The sequence below is a fragment of the Puntigrus tetrazona genome, chromosome 21, assembly GCF_018831695.1.
Source record: "Puntigrus tetrazona isolate hp1 chromosome 21, ASM1883169v1, whole genome shotgun sequence".
Taxonomy (NCBI): Eukaryota; Metazoa; Chordata; class Actinopteri; order Cypriniformes; family Cyprinidae; genus Puntigrus; species Puntigrus tetrazona.
This window is the reverse complement of record NC_056719.1, coordinates 521,763-539,474: the sequence shown is the minus strand read 5'-3', so window position 1 is coordinate 539,474 and position 17,712 is coordinate 521,763. Positions and strand designations below refer to the sequence as shown.

The window sequence follows — 17,712 nt, the reverse complement described above, 5'->3', positions numbered from 1 at the left end:
AAAAATAATAATAATTTTATATAATTATAATTTTAATTATAATTTATATAATTACATTTTGAAATCTGTATTAAAAGCTCGATAAAATGCCTGTGCTGTGCAAGTCATTTCTGAAATTAATCACTATTTTAGTGATGGCTGACAGGTAATTTTGATTTAAGAATGGGTTTCAAAAAAATCAAAAATAAATGCTAGTGCCATTAACTCCGTAGCACTGTGCATTAAAGTTTTGCAAAGTATGATAATTATTTATGATGCAACAACGATTCAGTGACCGCCTGACATAATACACTGAAAAACTATTAGCATTTGCTCCCAAAACTGGACTAAAATAGCATTTTTTCTCTAATCAGAAAAGTGTGTAATAGTCTTTCCTTAATGATTAAATATATAACATTTCTGCGCTCAACACTGCAGACAGCTTGATTGTAAAAGTTTATATGTCCCACAGCAGCTAGATCGTGAAACTCTGCATCCTGCCTGATTCGTTCTTACGGCTACAACTGAGAGATTGATAGCCTATTGCTTTATGCCTTCAGCTCATAACAGCCTTACTCAGTCATCTTATGTAACAATAGAGCTATGCTCAGCTATTGTATACAAAAGGGCAGTAATAGTAGAGGTTCATGGAAAAATCGATACATCCCTCATTTATGATAGAAGCAAAACTGTGACTAGTGCAAAAGAGGCAGATTTAAGTCCATTTGGCACTGGAGTGAAGTTAAATTCATATTTTATAATAATATTCTTTTTTTTTTTTTACAGCATTAGGTGATCAATAATTTTCTTTACTGTTGGTTTAAACCTTGGCATCTATTTCACAGTAACCCACAAAATTTAAAATAGGCATATTCAGTATAAATAAAAATATAAATAATTTATTTAAAATCAGTTTTTATATATATATTTGAATTGATTTAAAAAAATCTTCTTTAATTTCTTTTCCAAATACCTTTCTTTATCCTTCTGCTAAATCAAATTAACTTTCACCGTTACATTAACACAAAACTTTTTCGTTTTTGTCAATTATTTTTTTTAAACGACACTCCTAGTCCTCCATAGTGAAACGCAAAATCCTAGCTTCTCAGAGTAGATGGACAATTAAAACAAAAAACGTGAAACAACTACAACTAAATTTATACACAAAAATGTCCCAGAAGAGGCTCATAGGATCATTAGCTGCTGACGAAAATATTTTTTTTCAGAGTAAAGGCCAACTATTACTTAGTGTAGTGCAATAAGACTGTGTGTTTGTCCTTTTAAAGTAGTACTAGATACCCTGCTGGAAAACAAACAGCTTAGCCATACCTTTTATATCTCATCTCCTAGCCTGGTCAAGCTTGTCCACAGCAAACAGACCAACTCGACCAGACTAAGAGATCAGAGAAGACAAGCAAACCAGGAAAGCTTTAAGCTTGTTCTTCAACAGGGTAATAACACTCGTACTGTATCTATGATGTGCTTGGAGACTGTGAATTTTTAGACTCTAAATGTGTGTATTTGCTCTAGCGATAGCAAAAAAACAAATGTGCATTGAGATGCATAACCATATGAGGTAAGCGCCTCCAGATGTCAGTCCTACTTCAAAATCTCTACTTAGTAGTGACTAGCCTCCCCTTTCTACATTTGTGAAACCTTTGTGCTTCTCCTCTCACTGTTCAACACCCTTTGTTGCCCCATTTTGGGCTAAATGTTACCCTCTCGGCCCAGACTAAAAACTGACGATCTTCCGGTTTCGCCCCCCAAACAGGGAAGAAGAACTCACTCCTGCTCCAGAAATTCCAGAAGGATCTGAACGCTGGCGTCTTCAACACTCAGGAGAACGAGCTGCTGAAGCAGATCATCCGGCAGGACCGAGAGATGGTGATGATGGTGGATCGGAAACAATCGGTCACGGGGATGAACTCCACGCCGATGTCTGGAAACTCCATCATTAACTCTCCCGCCCAGCCACCGTTCACTACAGCGACTGCTATTCTTGGGAACAACCAATTACAGCAGCAGGCCGCCCCACTAAGCTACAGCACCTCTGCCACTATAACCCCGTCAGGCCGCGTACCGCCCTCACAGGGCGTCACGTTTTCGGCGCCGAGCGTTTCTCACGGCAACTTGAGCACTTCTTCCCAGAATCCTCCTACGCCCTTGCAGCAGCCGGTGGGGGCCATCATGTCACCTTGTTCGTTCACCACATCCATTTGCAGTCCCCCGGTGCAGACCCCTATAGCCAGCCGAACATTCCAGTACGGATCGCCGACGGCCTCCCAACTGTCCCTTGTACAGCAGCCCTTACCCCAGCAGCCCTCGCCCGTCTCCATACCGCAACAGCCACCGCAACAACAGCAAGGGGCGTCCCCTCAGAGGAGCGATGTCCACAAGAGCACGCAGGCGCTCCAGTCGGGCAGTCTGAGCAAGGACATACGCCACCTCTCTGCCTCGCAGCCGTCACTGCCCCACGAGACCTCATTGGCTGCCCGGGCACATCCCACATCGGGCGAATCGCTCGCTTCCATCCAGCCACCCATGGGATCCGCGGCAGGCGTCCAGGCCCCGGGCTCCGTTCTGCAAAGCGGCATCCGCACCAATGTTCCACAGAGGGTTGCCCTTTTCCGGCAGATGTCATCGGGCGCATTACCGCCGGTGCGCACGGCGCCCTCTAGTGCCCAGCACAGGGATTCCACGGGCTCCAGGAGAGAGTCGGCAGTCTTAAGTAGTACAGAGACGGAACAAGACAAGATGCGGTTCGCATCGAATTTATGATCCCGCTTTTACTTTTTTTCCATGTTCATTTTTTTAAAAGATATTTTGATTGATTTTTACGGAGAGACAAAAAAATGGGGAAAAGACACTTATTTTTTTTTCTCCAACTTCCTCTGAGAAAAAAAAAACCTCATAGCTATCCTGTACAGAATTTCCTTGTACTATATTTTAGACACACTTCCCCTCCAACTTAAGAATGTATATTATACAAATAAATATATATAAATATATATATATATATGTATGTATATATATATATATGTATATATATATATATATATATATATATATATATATATATATATATATATATATAGTGTGTGTGTGTGTGTGTTCAAATCCAACTAGAATATTTGGCGTTGACCATACAGGAAAGAAAAAAGAAACTCTAGTATAAACGCAAGTCTTCCTCTCTAACATATGTGACTATAACGTGTCTGAAGATGTTTTTTTCTGTTGATGTTTTTCCTTTACGGTTCGGATTTTCCTTATTGTTTTTGGTACTGGAATGCTTTTGAATGTGTTTTCGTTACCGTTTTTTTGTTCTCAACAAGAAGATGACAAAACAAGTCCAGCATTCAGCAGCTTCTGGCATCACTGTGGAAAATGTTTGCGCAAATCAAACCTGGGAAATACTGAAATGTTTTAAAAGCACATCTAAAACTTTTAGCGGCTGGAAAAAAAAAAAAAATGCTCGGAGCATCAGATCAAGGTGCAGTTTCGATCGCTGCAATACTTTGTGTTGTGCAGTAATTGCGTTGCGTTTCAAGACAGCATTTGTGCATTAAAGGGAATCAATGTGTTTTGTTTTATTTTACTTTATTTTTACAAAGGATGTGTGGTCAAATCGGATGGTTTTATTTTCTATATCTGATTTCAGAATGAGATGGACATTATGAAATGTCACTTAAAGACTGTACATTTACAATATTTATAAAACTAAAGATTATCACCATTATGCAATAGACTGTGATATAAAGATTACCTATATGTGTGTTGTACATAGTTTTGTAGAACTAGTATTTACAAAAGTAATGTGTGGTGCATTTCTCAAACATGGCAATGTCTTATCTCTGTCAGCCGCCTGGGTAATGCCTATATATGCATATATATATAAATATATATATTCAAATGGTAATATGTGACAACAAGCATCAGAAACATTCATTAGAGATAAGAAAACCTTAATGCAAATAGAAGCATTACACTGTAGGTAGTAGTAAAGACAATATCTGTATTCCAAAATATCACGCTGGTCAACGATAGGTACAAGATGAGTTATTACACCGGCATGACACCACTGCGGTGGGGGAGGGGGGTATGCATCTTCATCATCATCATCATCAGCAGCAGCAGCAGCAAGGCTTAATGCATTTTGCCTATTTTACATCATTATTTTAGAATATTGATTTGATCATTTCCTGGCGTAATGTAACAAGGAAGCCATAGGCTGCCTGCATACATCGAAAGATGCTTTGATTTATAATAGTTTCATATGTTTTTGGTGGGTTTTTTTCCGCATGGATCAGTATTAATGGATGTACAAACTTCGTAATATTACATAAACATAGATGTTCTGGGTATGCACTTTCCATTGTTTTTGCATTTCAAGACTGTGAAAAACATTCTAACTTAACATTTATTTATGTATTTAATACTAACGCTCTGCTAGATTTACGAAAACACCTCAACCTTTAAGTCTAAGTTATGAAACATAAAAATATGTAAACTCGTGGCACAGCAGACACAATTATGAAAACGGCCAGCAGAACTATTCTGTATGTTTTTAAGGGCAACTACGTGAATCCAACAATGCATAGATGAACAAATATAGACGTTTAAAGAAAAGCTGCTTTGCATTAAGGTTTTTATCTCTCCCGTACGTCGATTCATTCAGTTTGGGGCTTAAGACTTTGAAATAGCATGTCAGTCATCCATATTGGTGGTAAAACAGATTTTACTAGGGGTAACTAGCAACATTCACCCCCATCTATTTTGAAGTTATCCTTTCAATACCGCTACCAAAAGTCGGTAAAATAACGCAAAAACTCATCTGACCTGTGCAAAGTCTCCAAGCCCCCTAGCACAATGTTAAAAAGACGACAATATTCCAACAACGAAAAAAAGACAAAAAAAAAACCCACTTGTGTCAGTACTGTACCAGTGCAAATCCCATACAGCGACCATAAACGCATGCATTGTCACGGATACTTAAAAAGAGGAACTATTTTAAAAAAAACGTTGACGTTTAAATGTATTGTGAATTTTTTTTTTTGTTCATTGTCTGCCTAGACGTTCTCTGTGTGTATCAGAAACATTGAATTTTCACGAAAAAGGACATTCTTAAGTATTTGTGCCTAAACTATAGCCATGTTTCATCCTGTTCATTTTATGAGTGTGACTCGTGTGTGCGCGCAAGCTCGCGCACACGTGTATGTAAACGAGTGTATACGTGTATGTTCGATGTTTTCCGATGAGAACAAAAAGCAATGGGAATGGCCAAACGCATCGGAGCAAAAGGATGAGATTTGCTCGACCGTGTGCGATTAACGTACTAGCAAAAGTGTATCTATTCGCAAACAAATCAGTATCGGCTGGAGTCACGACGGAGCGTCGGTTAAATGTGTGTGGAACTTAACTGTATAGCCACTGACGTTGGGTTTGACGGAACGAAACTGGCCAAAGTGAAACATTTCAAACTAACTTTCATTGTGAATTGCACTTTCTGTTTAAAGAGAGAGAGAGAGAGAGAGAGAGAGACCTAAAAGCAGAAACACATGCATTAGTTGGTTAATTAAAGGGGTTGCTGAGCCCGGTCTCACGAAATAAATAGTACACCAAATGAAAACTTGATACGTCAAAGGGGACTTTGGCTTACATATGATACAAACGTGTTTGGCGTGCATATAATACGCAGTTTTTTGTGTGCATATGATACGGAATTTGTTGTCGTGCATATGATAAGCAATTTTCGCGTACACATGATACCCCGCAAGCCTGATCCTACCCATCGCATAGCATATACACGCCAAAGTCCGGTTTTGCATATCAATGCTCTCGTTTTTATTTGGCGTACAATTTATACCCACGTTCATGAGATCTGATAGGTGCGCTATATCATCCCGAAACACAGCCTGTGGCGTCTAGGCCGACGGAAGGACCTGTGTGTTCAAACGCAACAAAAAGCGCTTAACTCCTGCAATGCCATAGTGTATAAAAACTAGTGTACAGATAGGACGGTCAGCGGTACTCTGGGTATCTACTTTTTTTTGATACTGTACTTGCCTTCGGAGGGGAACGCTTCCCGTGTTAATGTGCTTTTTCCTCTCAGCTTTAAACTCTGTTAGAATTGCGGATTAGGAAGGAGAGGCGTTCATACAACAATACACATTAAAAAAAAAAAAAAAAAAAAAAAAAAAAAAAAAAAGAATGCTGTCACTTTCCGAAAAGGCGTTTAAGAAAACCAGCACATATTTTCTTATGTCTGTTTGTTTTGTTTTTTTTATTATTTGTTTTTATCATACATGTGTTTATGTGATGGGAAATGAACAATGCAAAGGAAAAAGGAGGAGTGACGGTTAAATAAAGGGAAAACCAAAACGGTTGGTTTGCAGCCTCCACGATTCAGGTGAAATCATTTTGTTTGATATGTTCAATGATGTGATGCAAATGATGGAAAATACTAGAACAGGCCTCAAGCTCTTCTTAATCTCAGCTATTTTATTTTTTTTTCCATTACGCTTGTTCATGTACACCAATGCTTGGTTTAAAAAATAAAAAAAGAATAAAAAAATGGGGAAAAATCATTCAATAAATATACATGAACAATTAGTTACTTGATCCTGAATAAAGAAAGATAAATGTATACTTTCTTACACCTATATGCAGACAAACGGTGTTTGTCAAAAAATTATTTTGATTTTCATTTTTTTTTGTTTTATTTTGTTTCTTTGTAAATAATAAACCTTTAAAATATAGAGAAAAAATAAAAGAAATATTGCCATTTACCACCGGGCTTCAGTGTTTTTTATTTTGGTAGCGTGTGGCCATTTGTTCATTTTTGACTTGTTTTATTTATTATTAACACCTGCAAGAAAATACAGGTGGAAGAAACCAAATTGTAAGTCCCCTACACTTCCTGTTGTGTCCAGAATCCTAAAAAAAGCTGGGAAAAAAAGCAGTTTTTTCAAGTAGTGAAGTTGCCTTTACGCTTTTTAAAAAATGAATTACTGAGATTAAACAGATTAAATGTCGTAATGAATGTGTTGCAGCAATATAGATGATAGTTTTTTTGGTTATCCTTTTCCTTCTTTCTGTGTACAGAGATAAAAAGTGTGTGACACAGTGACAGTGAGAAGGAATTAAATATAAATTTGGGGAAAGGAACAGAGAATGGATGTCAGTGACTCCTGTGGCGAAATGAAAAATGATCTCTTTGGGATAGTCAGGATTTCCATTCATTACCCTCGGATGCTGTTATCAGTCATGAAGTATTCATACATTGAGACAGAGCCCTCTCACGGTTGGTCCTGATTAACAGGACACCTTACACACAGTTTGGATTCATAATTCAAACTCCACAATAGGGATTATTAGACTTCTGTATGACTAATAAGTCTGAGATAGAATGAAACATTTGCATCTCTTCTTCATATGTAAATCCTCAAGAGTTTTATTAATAACCAAAATGCATGTGCATTTTGGATCAGGTTAAAAGCTAAATAAGGTGACTACTGCAAAGTATTGCCACAGCCAATCCGTAACCACGAGCGTAGCGAATCAAACCAAACGCAACAAAACTCTACATGCTGCACTAAATAGTGTGATTTATCAAGATATGACATATCCAACACTGACAACACAGGCTTTTTCTGTAAATCAAATTCACGTATTATTTCACAGAGGAGATGAAATGGCAACGCAAAACCAGCCGAGGCGAGAGCCCTTTGACATAAGCCAAATCCGCACGCTCGGAATTCGAATGGCTCTTAATGGAATTCATGCAAAGCAGAATACAGATGAATCCATTAAAGAGGACCGTGACATGGAGAGTAGCAGGATAATTCACACATACTGTAAAGTTCAGAAAGGAAACTTGCCTTGCTTTAACAAACTAGAAAAAGATACACCGCAACATAAATCTGAAAAATCCTTCTTCCATGAAGTGTACTGCATCAATTTGATGTCAGAAAGAAGGTGGTGGGGAACAACACGAGGGTGATTAAACGACTGCAAAATTATTACCAAGTTAATTATCTCATTAAATGAAAAGTCTACACATTACGATGCAACTTCGGCGGGATTCGTTGTTTAAATTGACTTCACGCTATAACGGTACATCCTAATTTTAAACGCTATTCTCATCCGTTCCGTAACCCAACCTTCTAAACGTCAGCAGAAACAGAAGAGGTTCGCATGACACCAGTTCAGCTAGAATTTCTATCAGTCGCAAATGTCAATTCAGCACTTTTTTATATTCCAAAAGTAATTTAAGAAACCAAGCTGTGGGTTTGGAAAAGGTCAAAAGAACAGGGCAAGTCTTCATAAGCACTGTATATAGCTAGTCGGTGGTTATGAAACAATGCAACTGTTTTCATATCAGTACAGCCATTCAGAGGTCTATATATTATTATTATTATTATTATTATTATAGCATGCATTTCTTTTTTTACTGAATAGCAAAACGATTGATAGGGCGGTAGATTTAGCCTGTATTTAACCTATTGTTTTGGATCTATGACGGGGATGAAGTGGAATGCATGGTTAGCTTCAAGTAACTTGGTGTCAATCTTCCCTGGACACTTAACATACCTTCACTGGTCGTTGATTCCTCCTCGGTAGAAATCGAGATCGCGGTCCGCGGCTGTAGCTACAAATCGTTTTCCGCTGGTTCCCCCTCCATCGTCGGGCCCTTAGAACCGTCCTCTTGTTGATCCTGAAACATTCCAATCAACCATTCATTTGAGGGATAATTTTTCAGGAAATACCTGTTTTAGGCTTATGGACAGTGTGCTTCTACACCCTTGTTAGTGAACTATCATTTCCCACTGATTTTAAGAATACATTTTGGGTAGGGTTTGGGATAAATCAATATTTTTGGACAGTAATGTTGATCCAGGATCAAGTCTTTGGCAAAATCATGGCGACCATATTCATTCAAAAACGCGTCGCATTGTTCAAGTAAATATAGGTTTGCAAAAGTTTCACACAGATAGATATACTATCTTCAGAATATGAATATTTATCGACGTTCTCAAGCATCTAATCAGAATGTGTGCCGACGTAAATAACCGCTGGCAGAGAGAGAATTAGCGTTAGCCTCAGCACAGATAAACACGAGCTCTTGATTTATTGGTTTCCCGCGCCGCTGAAGGTTACCTTTGGGTAATGGAGGATGCCGCCGCTCTGTAATCTTCTGTGTCAGGTGACTTCTGTAATTTCATTATTTCATAATGGCTGTGTATCGTAGATAGGTGGCGTTGATAGTGGGAGCGAATTAAAATATATATATATCTCCAGAAAGATTTGCGCTGTATGGATTTAATATCTGATTGCTTATACATCGGAATTTCATTACGGCTTTGTCAAGAGCTTGAGATCAATTTATGCCGCTTCCTCCAGCTAATCGCGTTATTAAAGTTTATTGAATTCGCAGAGGTTGTTGGGGAAATTGTTTGAGGTTAATATGTTAAGCGCGATACTATAGTTTATGAAAAAACAAGGCACTGGCATTTTTTAAATGAGAGAATAAATGAGATATTAGTCCTGCAGTACTGCCAACATCATTTTAGTAATCTTTTTTAAATTCGTAACAAAAATTATTTTATGCATTTATCCTCTAAAATGTTGTCTAGGGTAGTTCTAAATGGGAGTTTAAAATTGCAAACTGTATAGGTTTAAAGCTAACACTAGCTAATAAATTGTATCTACAAAAATTCGGAATAGTAAATATAAACATATTATAATAATAAAAATCGTTAAAAGTTCAAGGCAGTAAAAATGCAGGAAAGTATGCAAACTTTTCAAACGTAGGATATATTATATATATATATATATATATATATATATATATATATATATATATATATATATATATATATATATATATAAACCACTGAAATTACCTAAATCTTTAATATAAAAATTGGTAGTACAGCAAGACATAATTATATATATATATATATATATATATATATATATATATATATATATATATATATATATATATATATATATATAATTATTATTATTGTGATTATTATTATTTTATTAATTTACCAAATTAATTGTGATGGGCTATACTCCAAACATACTAGAGAAAGCATGTTGAACAAAAACATGTACACTCTTTATCACAAAATTACAGATGTACTTCTATTTTTAAAGATGTAGTTTTTCTTCTTTTTTTCACAGTGAACACATGAATGTTTTTTTTTTTTTTTTTAAATGAGGCCAACAAGATAAATAGATCTCAGTCATCTGATATCTAGTACAGTACAGTATGAAAGGAGAACTCGTGTATGCAGCTCTCAAGGTGACATTCTGGCTGTGAACACCAGTTTGCTCACTGACCGAGGTTGTTTGGTCCGCTGCCCCACTGGGAGCCTCTGGTCCGGGCAGCAGGGTCCTGATGAGTGTACACAGAGGGTACATGAAGGAAATAGATGGGTCTGATACCGATGAAGGGCATTTGTAGAACAGAAGAGGACAACCGATCAGTTGACCACCTAAGCAATAGAGAAAAGCTGAATTTGCATTTTCATAAATACGCCCAAGGCATCTAGTCTTCATTCAAATGATTCATTCAAAACAATACGGCACAACATGCATCCATACACAAAAAGAATCTTAATGATGTTATTTCAGTCACAAAGAGATACTGTCATATTTTTTAACACATCAAGTAATTTTCAGTTTTTCTATTGGCTGTTTTAATATTAGTTTCGAATTTGTCCCTTTATTTGCTTGTTTGTGTGACTTTTGTTATTATTTAATTAGGTGATTTTAAGTTTATCTAAATGAAAATGAGAATTAAACAATACATTGTTAATAAATAAATAAAAATATTTTATATTGTACTTATATCTCCAGACCTGTTCATTAATAATTTTTTTTATATTAGTCAAGCAATTTTAAGTTCATCTAAATGAAAACGAGAATTAATAATAATGACATTATGATTAAATAATATAAATTAAAAAGCAAGCTTTATATTTTATTTTAATGTCAGATAACATTTATTTAAACTGTTTGGTCAAATTTTATGCATCGCCTAAAATGAAACATTAATGAGTAATATACATATTATTCCACTGACTTCCACAGCGCATTACCTAATATTAACTTTTTATTTAAAAAAATGTATTAATAAACGTGAGATTAACATAAATGCTTCTGAAGTATAGTTTTTCTATTGTCAGTTAATGTTAACTATAATGTACTTAACTACGAATGAAGCCTTATTGTAAAGTGTTACCGCTCTTCGTAATGGTTTTATTTATTACAACCCGTGTTTCCGTGCAGCACTCCCGACAGATGTCCCATATGAACAGGTCCGGTTACATAAACTAAGCCTTTAACTGAAGTTCACATCCTGATCCTCGCTCATCTGAGCTGATCTAAAATGATGCTCTCCTGTCTGCTCGCAACACAGCGGTCCGACAGCAAGATTACAGGCTTTATCTGCTCTGAAAGAAGACAAAAATAGAGGCGACCGTGACCTGCGCCACGCCGGGGCTGCGCTTTAGCATCTCCAGAGATGTGCTTGCTAGGTGCGAGCAAACAACTAGAACGCGGCCATCGACGAAGCCGCGCGTCAAAAGGCGCCTCGGATGCAATGGGAGCTTTCTAGTTTTCTCGCACTGGTTGAGATTTCAGTTTAAACGAGGTGCGAGAGGTTAAAAGGACGCCGAGGGAAAAGCTTCACGCAGCACCAACAGAACATCAGACGTTCTCTGGAAGCTTCTTCTAAAAGCCGAGGCCGTTCTGATCTCTCATACTGAGCTGTCTCTCGTAAGCATTGCTTTTCTCTCCGTGAGGCGTTCACTACATACTGGCTCTCTTAATTAGCTGGAAAGATGTTTTCTGTGATCACTGCCTTTATATGTCAGACTCATTAGCTCCTTCCTGGAGATTTGTTCTGCTTATGAAACGCACGGGTACACTTTTCATATCTCCGTGTTTCACTGAGAAATGGAGCCAGAAATGAAATTAGCAGAGAGATATCGGCCTTCGGTTCCTAACCCGGTCATGATGCAAGGATTGCAGGCGGCTTGTTGGATTCGCATCTCAGTGTTTACATCACTGTGGCTCCAAGGTTTTTATTTTTTTATACCAATGCTTTCTAAGATCGGAATCATTAAGTATGCTTTCATACGAGTTGGGGATTTAATGAATGGGCAAAACTGGAATATCGGTGTTGAGCACAAATTTGTGAAAATATTATATTTGCTAAATTAAAAAACCCCACTGTATACTTATTGAATACAAACGAAAAGAATATCAAAAACAATTTGTGTTTAGGGGAACAAAATCATCACTTCTGGCGAAAAATTCGAGCTAAAAGTTCATTTATGTTCTGTCAATATAATAATGCAGCAATAATAGGATGTCGGTTTATATGTGGCCTATACTTCTTATATGTTCGTAAAATGTTAAATGCACAAAACTGTTATTTATATTTAATTTATGAAACCTTTTTCTGATTTAATTTAATTTTTATTTGGTTGTTCGTCTAGCTTATAGATATAAATGGATCGTTCATTGGGTATAACCAGAGGCGAAAAAAAGTTTGATCAATGTTTTCTCGAACATTTGTGCAATTAATAAAATGTTTTTAAATAGTTTTTAAAAACTGGACAGATCTTTTAATGTTTAACATTTGCAAGTAATTACAATAATCATCATTTGAACATTAGAATAAAATTAAGAGATATATGAGTACTTAATGGGAATGTCAGCAAAAAAGTTATTATAATATATTTTTGTTAGCTGGGCAGATGCAAAATAAAAATAACCCCTTAAGTCAAGTTTTAACCCCTTAAGTCACTTTAATTTATTTATTAATTTCAAAAAGATTCACTTTAAAAAAAATTAATTGACATTAAACATTAAATAAATAACACTATTATTATAATTATTACTATGTGAATTTAGAACACTTTTCTAAATTATAAATTCAATACGTCCATTTTTTGATTGTGCTTCATTCAATAGATGTGTAAAAGCTCGACCTCTCCCACTCACAAATCTCTGACCCAAGGTTGCTCCACGATGGAGCGGTCAAGTGGATCCATTTCCAGATCTCCAAATGGAGTCCCAAATTATTTTTCAGCTCTGTGATTTGTAGTTCTACCGTCGCAAAAGCAGATTTCCTGTAAACAAAAGAACCTGTCTATCCCCAGAGCGCGTGCGGTGCTCCTCATCCATCTCGTCCTTTTCTCACTTCGCCGATTTCAGCTTTTCCTGTAATTCTCTTCGGAGTCATTGCAGAGTCACGGAGACCTGGAGCAAACATTTTCTGTTATTAAAAGTTCTGACCAAAGGCACTTCAAAGCAGCACAATAAAGCCCAAGAAATCTGCTCTGTCCTCTGAGTTTTAAAGATTCGAAACGCAACTAAATCAAACAGAGCCGGCAAAACAAATAGCCTTTACTCCAAAAAATGACCGCTGTGGACTATTAGGAGTGAAAATATATTGTCAGCTTTTAAGCAAGTTTTATTTATCTGTATATTGCTACTATCTTGCTCTGAGCAAAGTAAATGTGACAGGTTACAGATTATAAACTACCCTATTTAAAATGTCGTTTCAATTACTTTATTAATGCAACTAATTACATTTAATTACTTGATGATTATTTTTCTAAATTTCTAAAGGACACTTTCAACTGTTAATCATTTTGAAACATTTATAGCAGTCAGGGTTAACCTTACAATCAACACTAATTACTGACAGACTTTCAGAATCCTTCATCACTTGAATTAAGATTAGAATAATCATATTTTCAGTCACAGCCACCACAAAATCAAACTTCTGAGGATGAATAAAGATTTAAAATCATAACAAGAAATAGTTTAATGGCTATAAACAATATATAATGGGTATATATACAAAATATATATTTTTATTTTATTACTTACACACACACACACACACACACAGACCCATGCTTTACTTACATTGCATCTTTGACCCATATATATATGTGTGTGTGTGTGTGTGTGTGTGTGTGTGTGTCAAAGACATCAAGATGTCCGCAATTTAAGTGTCTGTTTTTAAGGTTTCAAATAAGTTTTGGAAGAACTTCAGTGTAACACAATATTTATGTAAAACTTCAAACAACATACTTATTCTAACTACATATTAAAACATATAACAATGTTAAATTACAACTAATTAGTATTTAGGTTGAAAGTAATTAAACGTTTAATGTGTCATAAATAGATTTTTGTTGTGAATATGCCTGAAAAGATTGTTACACTGAATGATATTTTAGGAGGCAAATTTAGCAAATCTTTGCAAATTCTTAATAGAATTAGAATTGAAATCATACCGTTCATATAATTATGGAATACTCTGAATGCATTAAAACTGCTTTGGTAAAAAAGCAATTTAAGAGTAATGATTGCAAAAGGAGCAATTTCTACATCCTCTGCTCTATAAAAATGACTTGTGCTTGCAGGCACGCTGGATCATTGAAATGATGGCTAATTGAAGTAAATTATAATACAAAAAGCTGTTTAAATCAGATCAGATACATGACTACCTGACTAAATATTTCTACAGTAGCCATGATACACATCCTGCAGCCTGGATTGAGTGGACCAAGCCTCCCACCAAGGTAAAAGCCTACTCTGCAGATGTGCTTTCCTGACTTCAGCAGTAAAATGCTGCTCTCTGGGCTGTGGAGGCGTCGGGTTCAACGGCTTCTGCGTAGGTCATGTAGAGAGTCCTGGCCCCCTGATCTCTGTCTGATAATGAAGTCTGTGGAGAGAGATAAGTCAATCAAGACCAGCGCCATGAGACTCTCAGCACCTCTCAGGCCAAAGAGCACGAGACAAGGTTTAGAACAGAGTCCCTCACAGTTGTAAAGTGACTCATCAAGCACAAGCTAATGTGAAACAAGCAAATCATATATTTTAAACATAAATGCTAAATTACAAATGTCTTTATTAAATATAAATTGTATTTATTTTATTTGTATATAGTCATCCAATAAAGCGGCATCCAATAAAGATTGATGGATGTTACTTTTTTAGTGTTTGAAGATTAGCTTATTACAGGCTCTATCAGTAACAGGGGATGGATGGATGGATGGATGGATGGATGGATGGATGGATGGATGGATGGATGGAGAAATAGATTGGACGAATGGATGGATAGATGGATGGATGGAGAAAAAGACTGGATGGATGGATGGATGGATGGATGGATGGATGGATGGATGGATGGATGGATGGATGGATGGAGAAATAGATTGGATGGATGGATGAATGGAGAAATAGATTGGATGAATGGATGGACGAATGGATGGATGGATGGATGGATGAAGAAATAGATTGGACGAATGGATGGATGGATGGATGGATGGATGGATGGATGGATGGATGGAGAAATAGATTGGATGGACGGATGGATGGATGGATGAATGGAGAAATAGATTGGATGAATGGATGGATGGATGGATGGATGGATGAAGAAATAGATTGGACGAATGGATGGATGGATGGATGGATGGATGGAGAAATAGATTGGATGGATGATGGATGGATGGATGGAGAAATAGATTGGACCAATGGATGGATGGATAGATGATGGATGGATGGAGAAATGGATGGATGGATGGATGGAGAAATAGATTGGACGAATGGATGGATGGATGGAGAAATAGATTGGACGAATGGATGAATGGATGGAGAAATGGAAGACTATAACGTTGGATGGATGGATGGATGGATGGAAGACTATAATAAGGGATGGATTGAAGAATGGATGGATACGCTGATGCAAATACCTGATCCTATTCATCCTAAAGCTATTTTCCCATCTCACATTAATATGTAAAAATAGCAAGAACCAAAAACAAAGGAAGCTAACATTTAAAAGCTTGTCAGGCTATTGAAATCACCCTGGCTAAGGTAAGAAAGGTTTGGATTAAGATGTTCCAGAGAGGCAGGCAGGAGAGAGAAATATAAAAAGAGAGTAATTGGTGAAAATATATCGAGAACACAGCGTCATGCTAGTGGCCTAAAATAGACACAAACATATTACTAGCATCTTACAGTCAAAACACACCTTATTTCTCTGATTCACGGGGTTCAGAGACTTTATCATTTTAATCAGCACTGGCCATTATCTTCTCTTTGCTCAGTAATTATGTTTGTATCAAAATTGTGTGGCAATCAGAGCATGTTGTCTAAACTCGAGCGCTCACGTCTGAGAAACAGTGCACAATGTTTTACTCCGGCAAGATTTTAAGTAAATATTACATAAATTGCTGTCGGTTTTCTACACAAAGCTATTATAGGAAAAATTGGAAAAATCTCACATTCAAAATTTTGAAAGCTCATGTAAATGTCATTTATTCATTTATATTTGTTTATATTTTATTTTGTATTTTGCCCCTGGATTCCATCCAGTTTCATCACAATAAAAAGGCTTTATCATAAATTTCATTTATATATATTGCACAAAATATGAAATTTAAATAATTATAAATTCAAATAAGTATATTTTTTTTTGTATCTGTGGTGGTGGTGGTGGTGGTGGGGGTATATTTTACGTTTTTGAGTATTTTAAGAGATAATGCAAAAAACCGCTGAGTAAACAATACCTTTAAAAATAATAATAATTAATTAATTAATTACTTAATTTTTTTAATTTTGGTTGCATCCATTGTTATTTTATTGATATATAATCACAAAAAAAATAAAAAATTAAAAACCACTGGTGTCACTTAAACATACAGTAAAGACATAAAGGAGGAACTTCTAGTTTTAAATAAAAGTCTTTATATCATTCAACTTGTTTTGAGCCATTTTTGATACTTATATGCTTAATTACCCTGCCATCTGGATAGGCAATAGCAGTAATTCGGTATTCTAGGGCTGCGTCTGCAGAGCTAAACATGACAGTCGTAACAGCAGCGACGAGCGGAGCAGCATGGAGGTGCAGTGCTAACCGTGCTGAATACCCTCTGGGCTGGCTGGGCCATTTTGCCCGGTATTGATTTATTTTCCAGACCATTCAGAGCCGAAGAGCTAGAAGAGCTGCATAACAGCACGGCTCCTGCTTGTGGCAGTGACGGATGCTCAGGAAAACAATGAGTTTCGTTATAAGCATTTTTTACACATGGGGAAAATATACACCAGGATCTGCGGTTCGTCTTTTCCTCAATGTGAAATATCAAGCCTATTTTGCTCCTTAAAGTACAACAAATCAAAGGAAAACCTGAGTCTTAGCCAGTAAATCACTGTAATAAACTTTCCCCAAGGGACTTTTTACAGTCCTGAGATAAATGCACCACACTGACTGCTCATAAAGTACACAACAGAAAGCTTGATATTTTACAAATGCTTTCAAAGATGGTATAAAGTGACAATGCCATTAAAAATTATAATATATATATATATATATATATATATATATATAAATAATAACAGAACACAGAGAATACTTTTTTTTATCAACCAATAATACCAAACAAGTGCTAATGATCATCAGTGTCACATGTAGGTTAAAACCCAGTCATGAGCTGTGTAGGAAGCTTAAAACTGGGTGAGAAACAGTCAAACTCTGCTACCAAGGTGAGGTTGTGAAAAACAGTTTCATGTTGTGGCAAGATTGAGCACAGCAACAAGACACGAGGTAGTTATACTGCTTTTGAAAAGAAATGGGCAACATTGAGGATCGTAGGCGCAGTAATCGGCCAAGGAAACTTAGTGCAGCAGATGAAA

The 17,712-nt window shown here is 36.5% G+C and overlaps 1 protein-coding gene across 2 annotated transcripts in view; it reads left to right on the top strand.

Moving 5' to 3' along the window:
* Positions 1–6,765, top strand: part of LOC122326632 (potassium/sodium hyperpolarization-activated cyclic nucleotide-gated channel 1) — a 92,630-nt gene extending 85,865 nt beyond the window's left edge. Inside the window, exon 8 of one of the 2 annotated variants that reach the window (XM_043221693.1) lies at positions 1,751–6,765. In XM_043221693.1, coding sequence (XP_043077628.1) covers positions 1,751–2,757 — 1,007 coding nt within the window. In that variant the 3' untranslated portion in view covers positions 2,758–6,765. The remainder of the gene's footprint in view (positions 1–1,750) is intronic. The other variant, XM_043221694.1, reaches the window with a different exon arrangement.
* Positions 6,766–17,712: the final 10,947 nt, after the last annotated feature.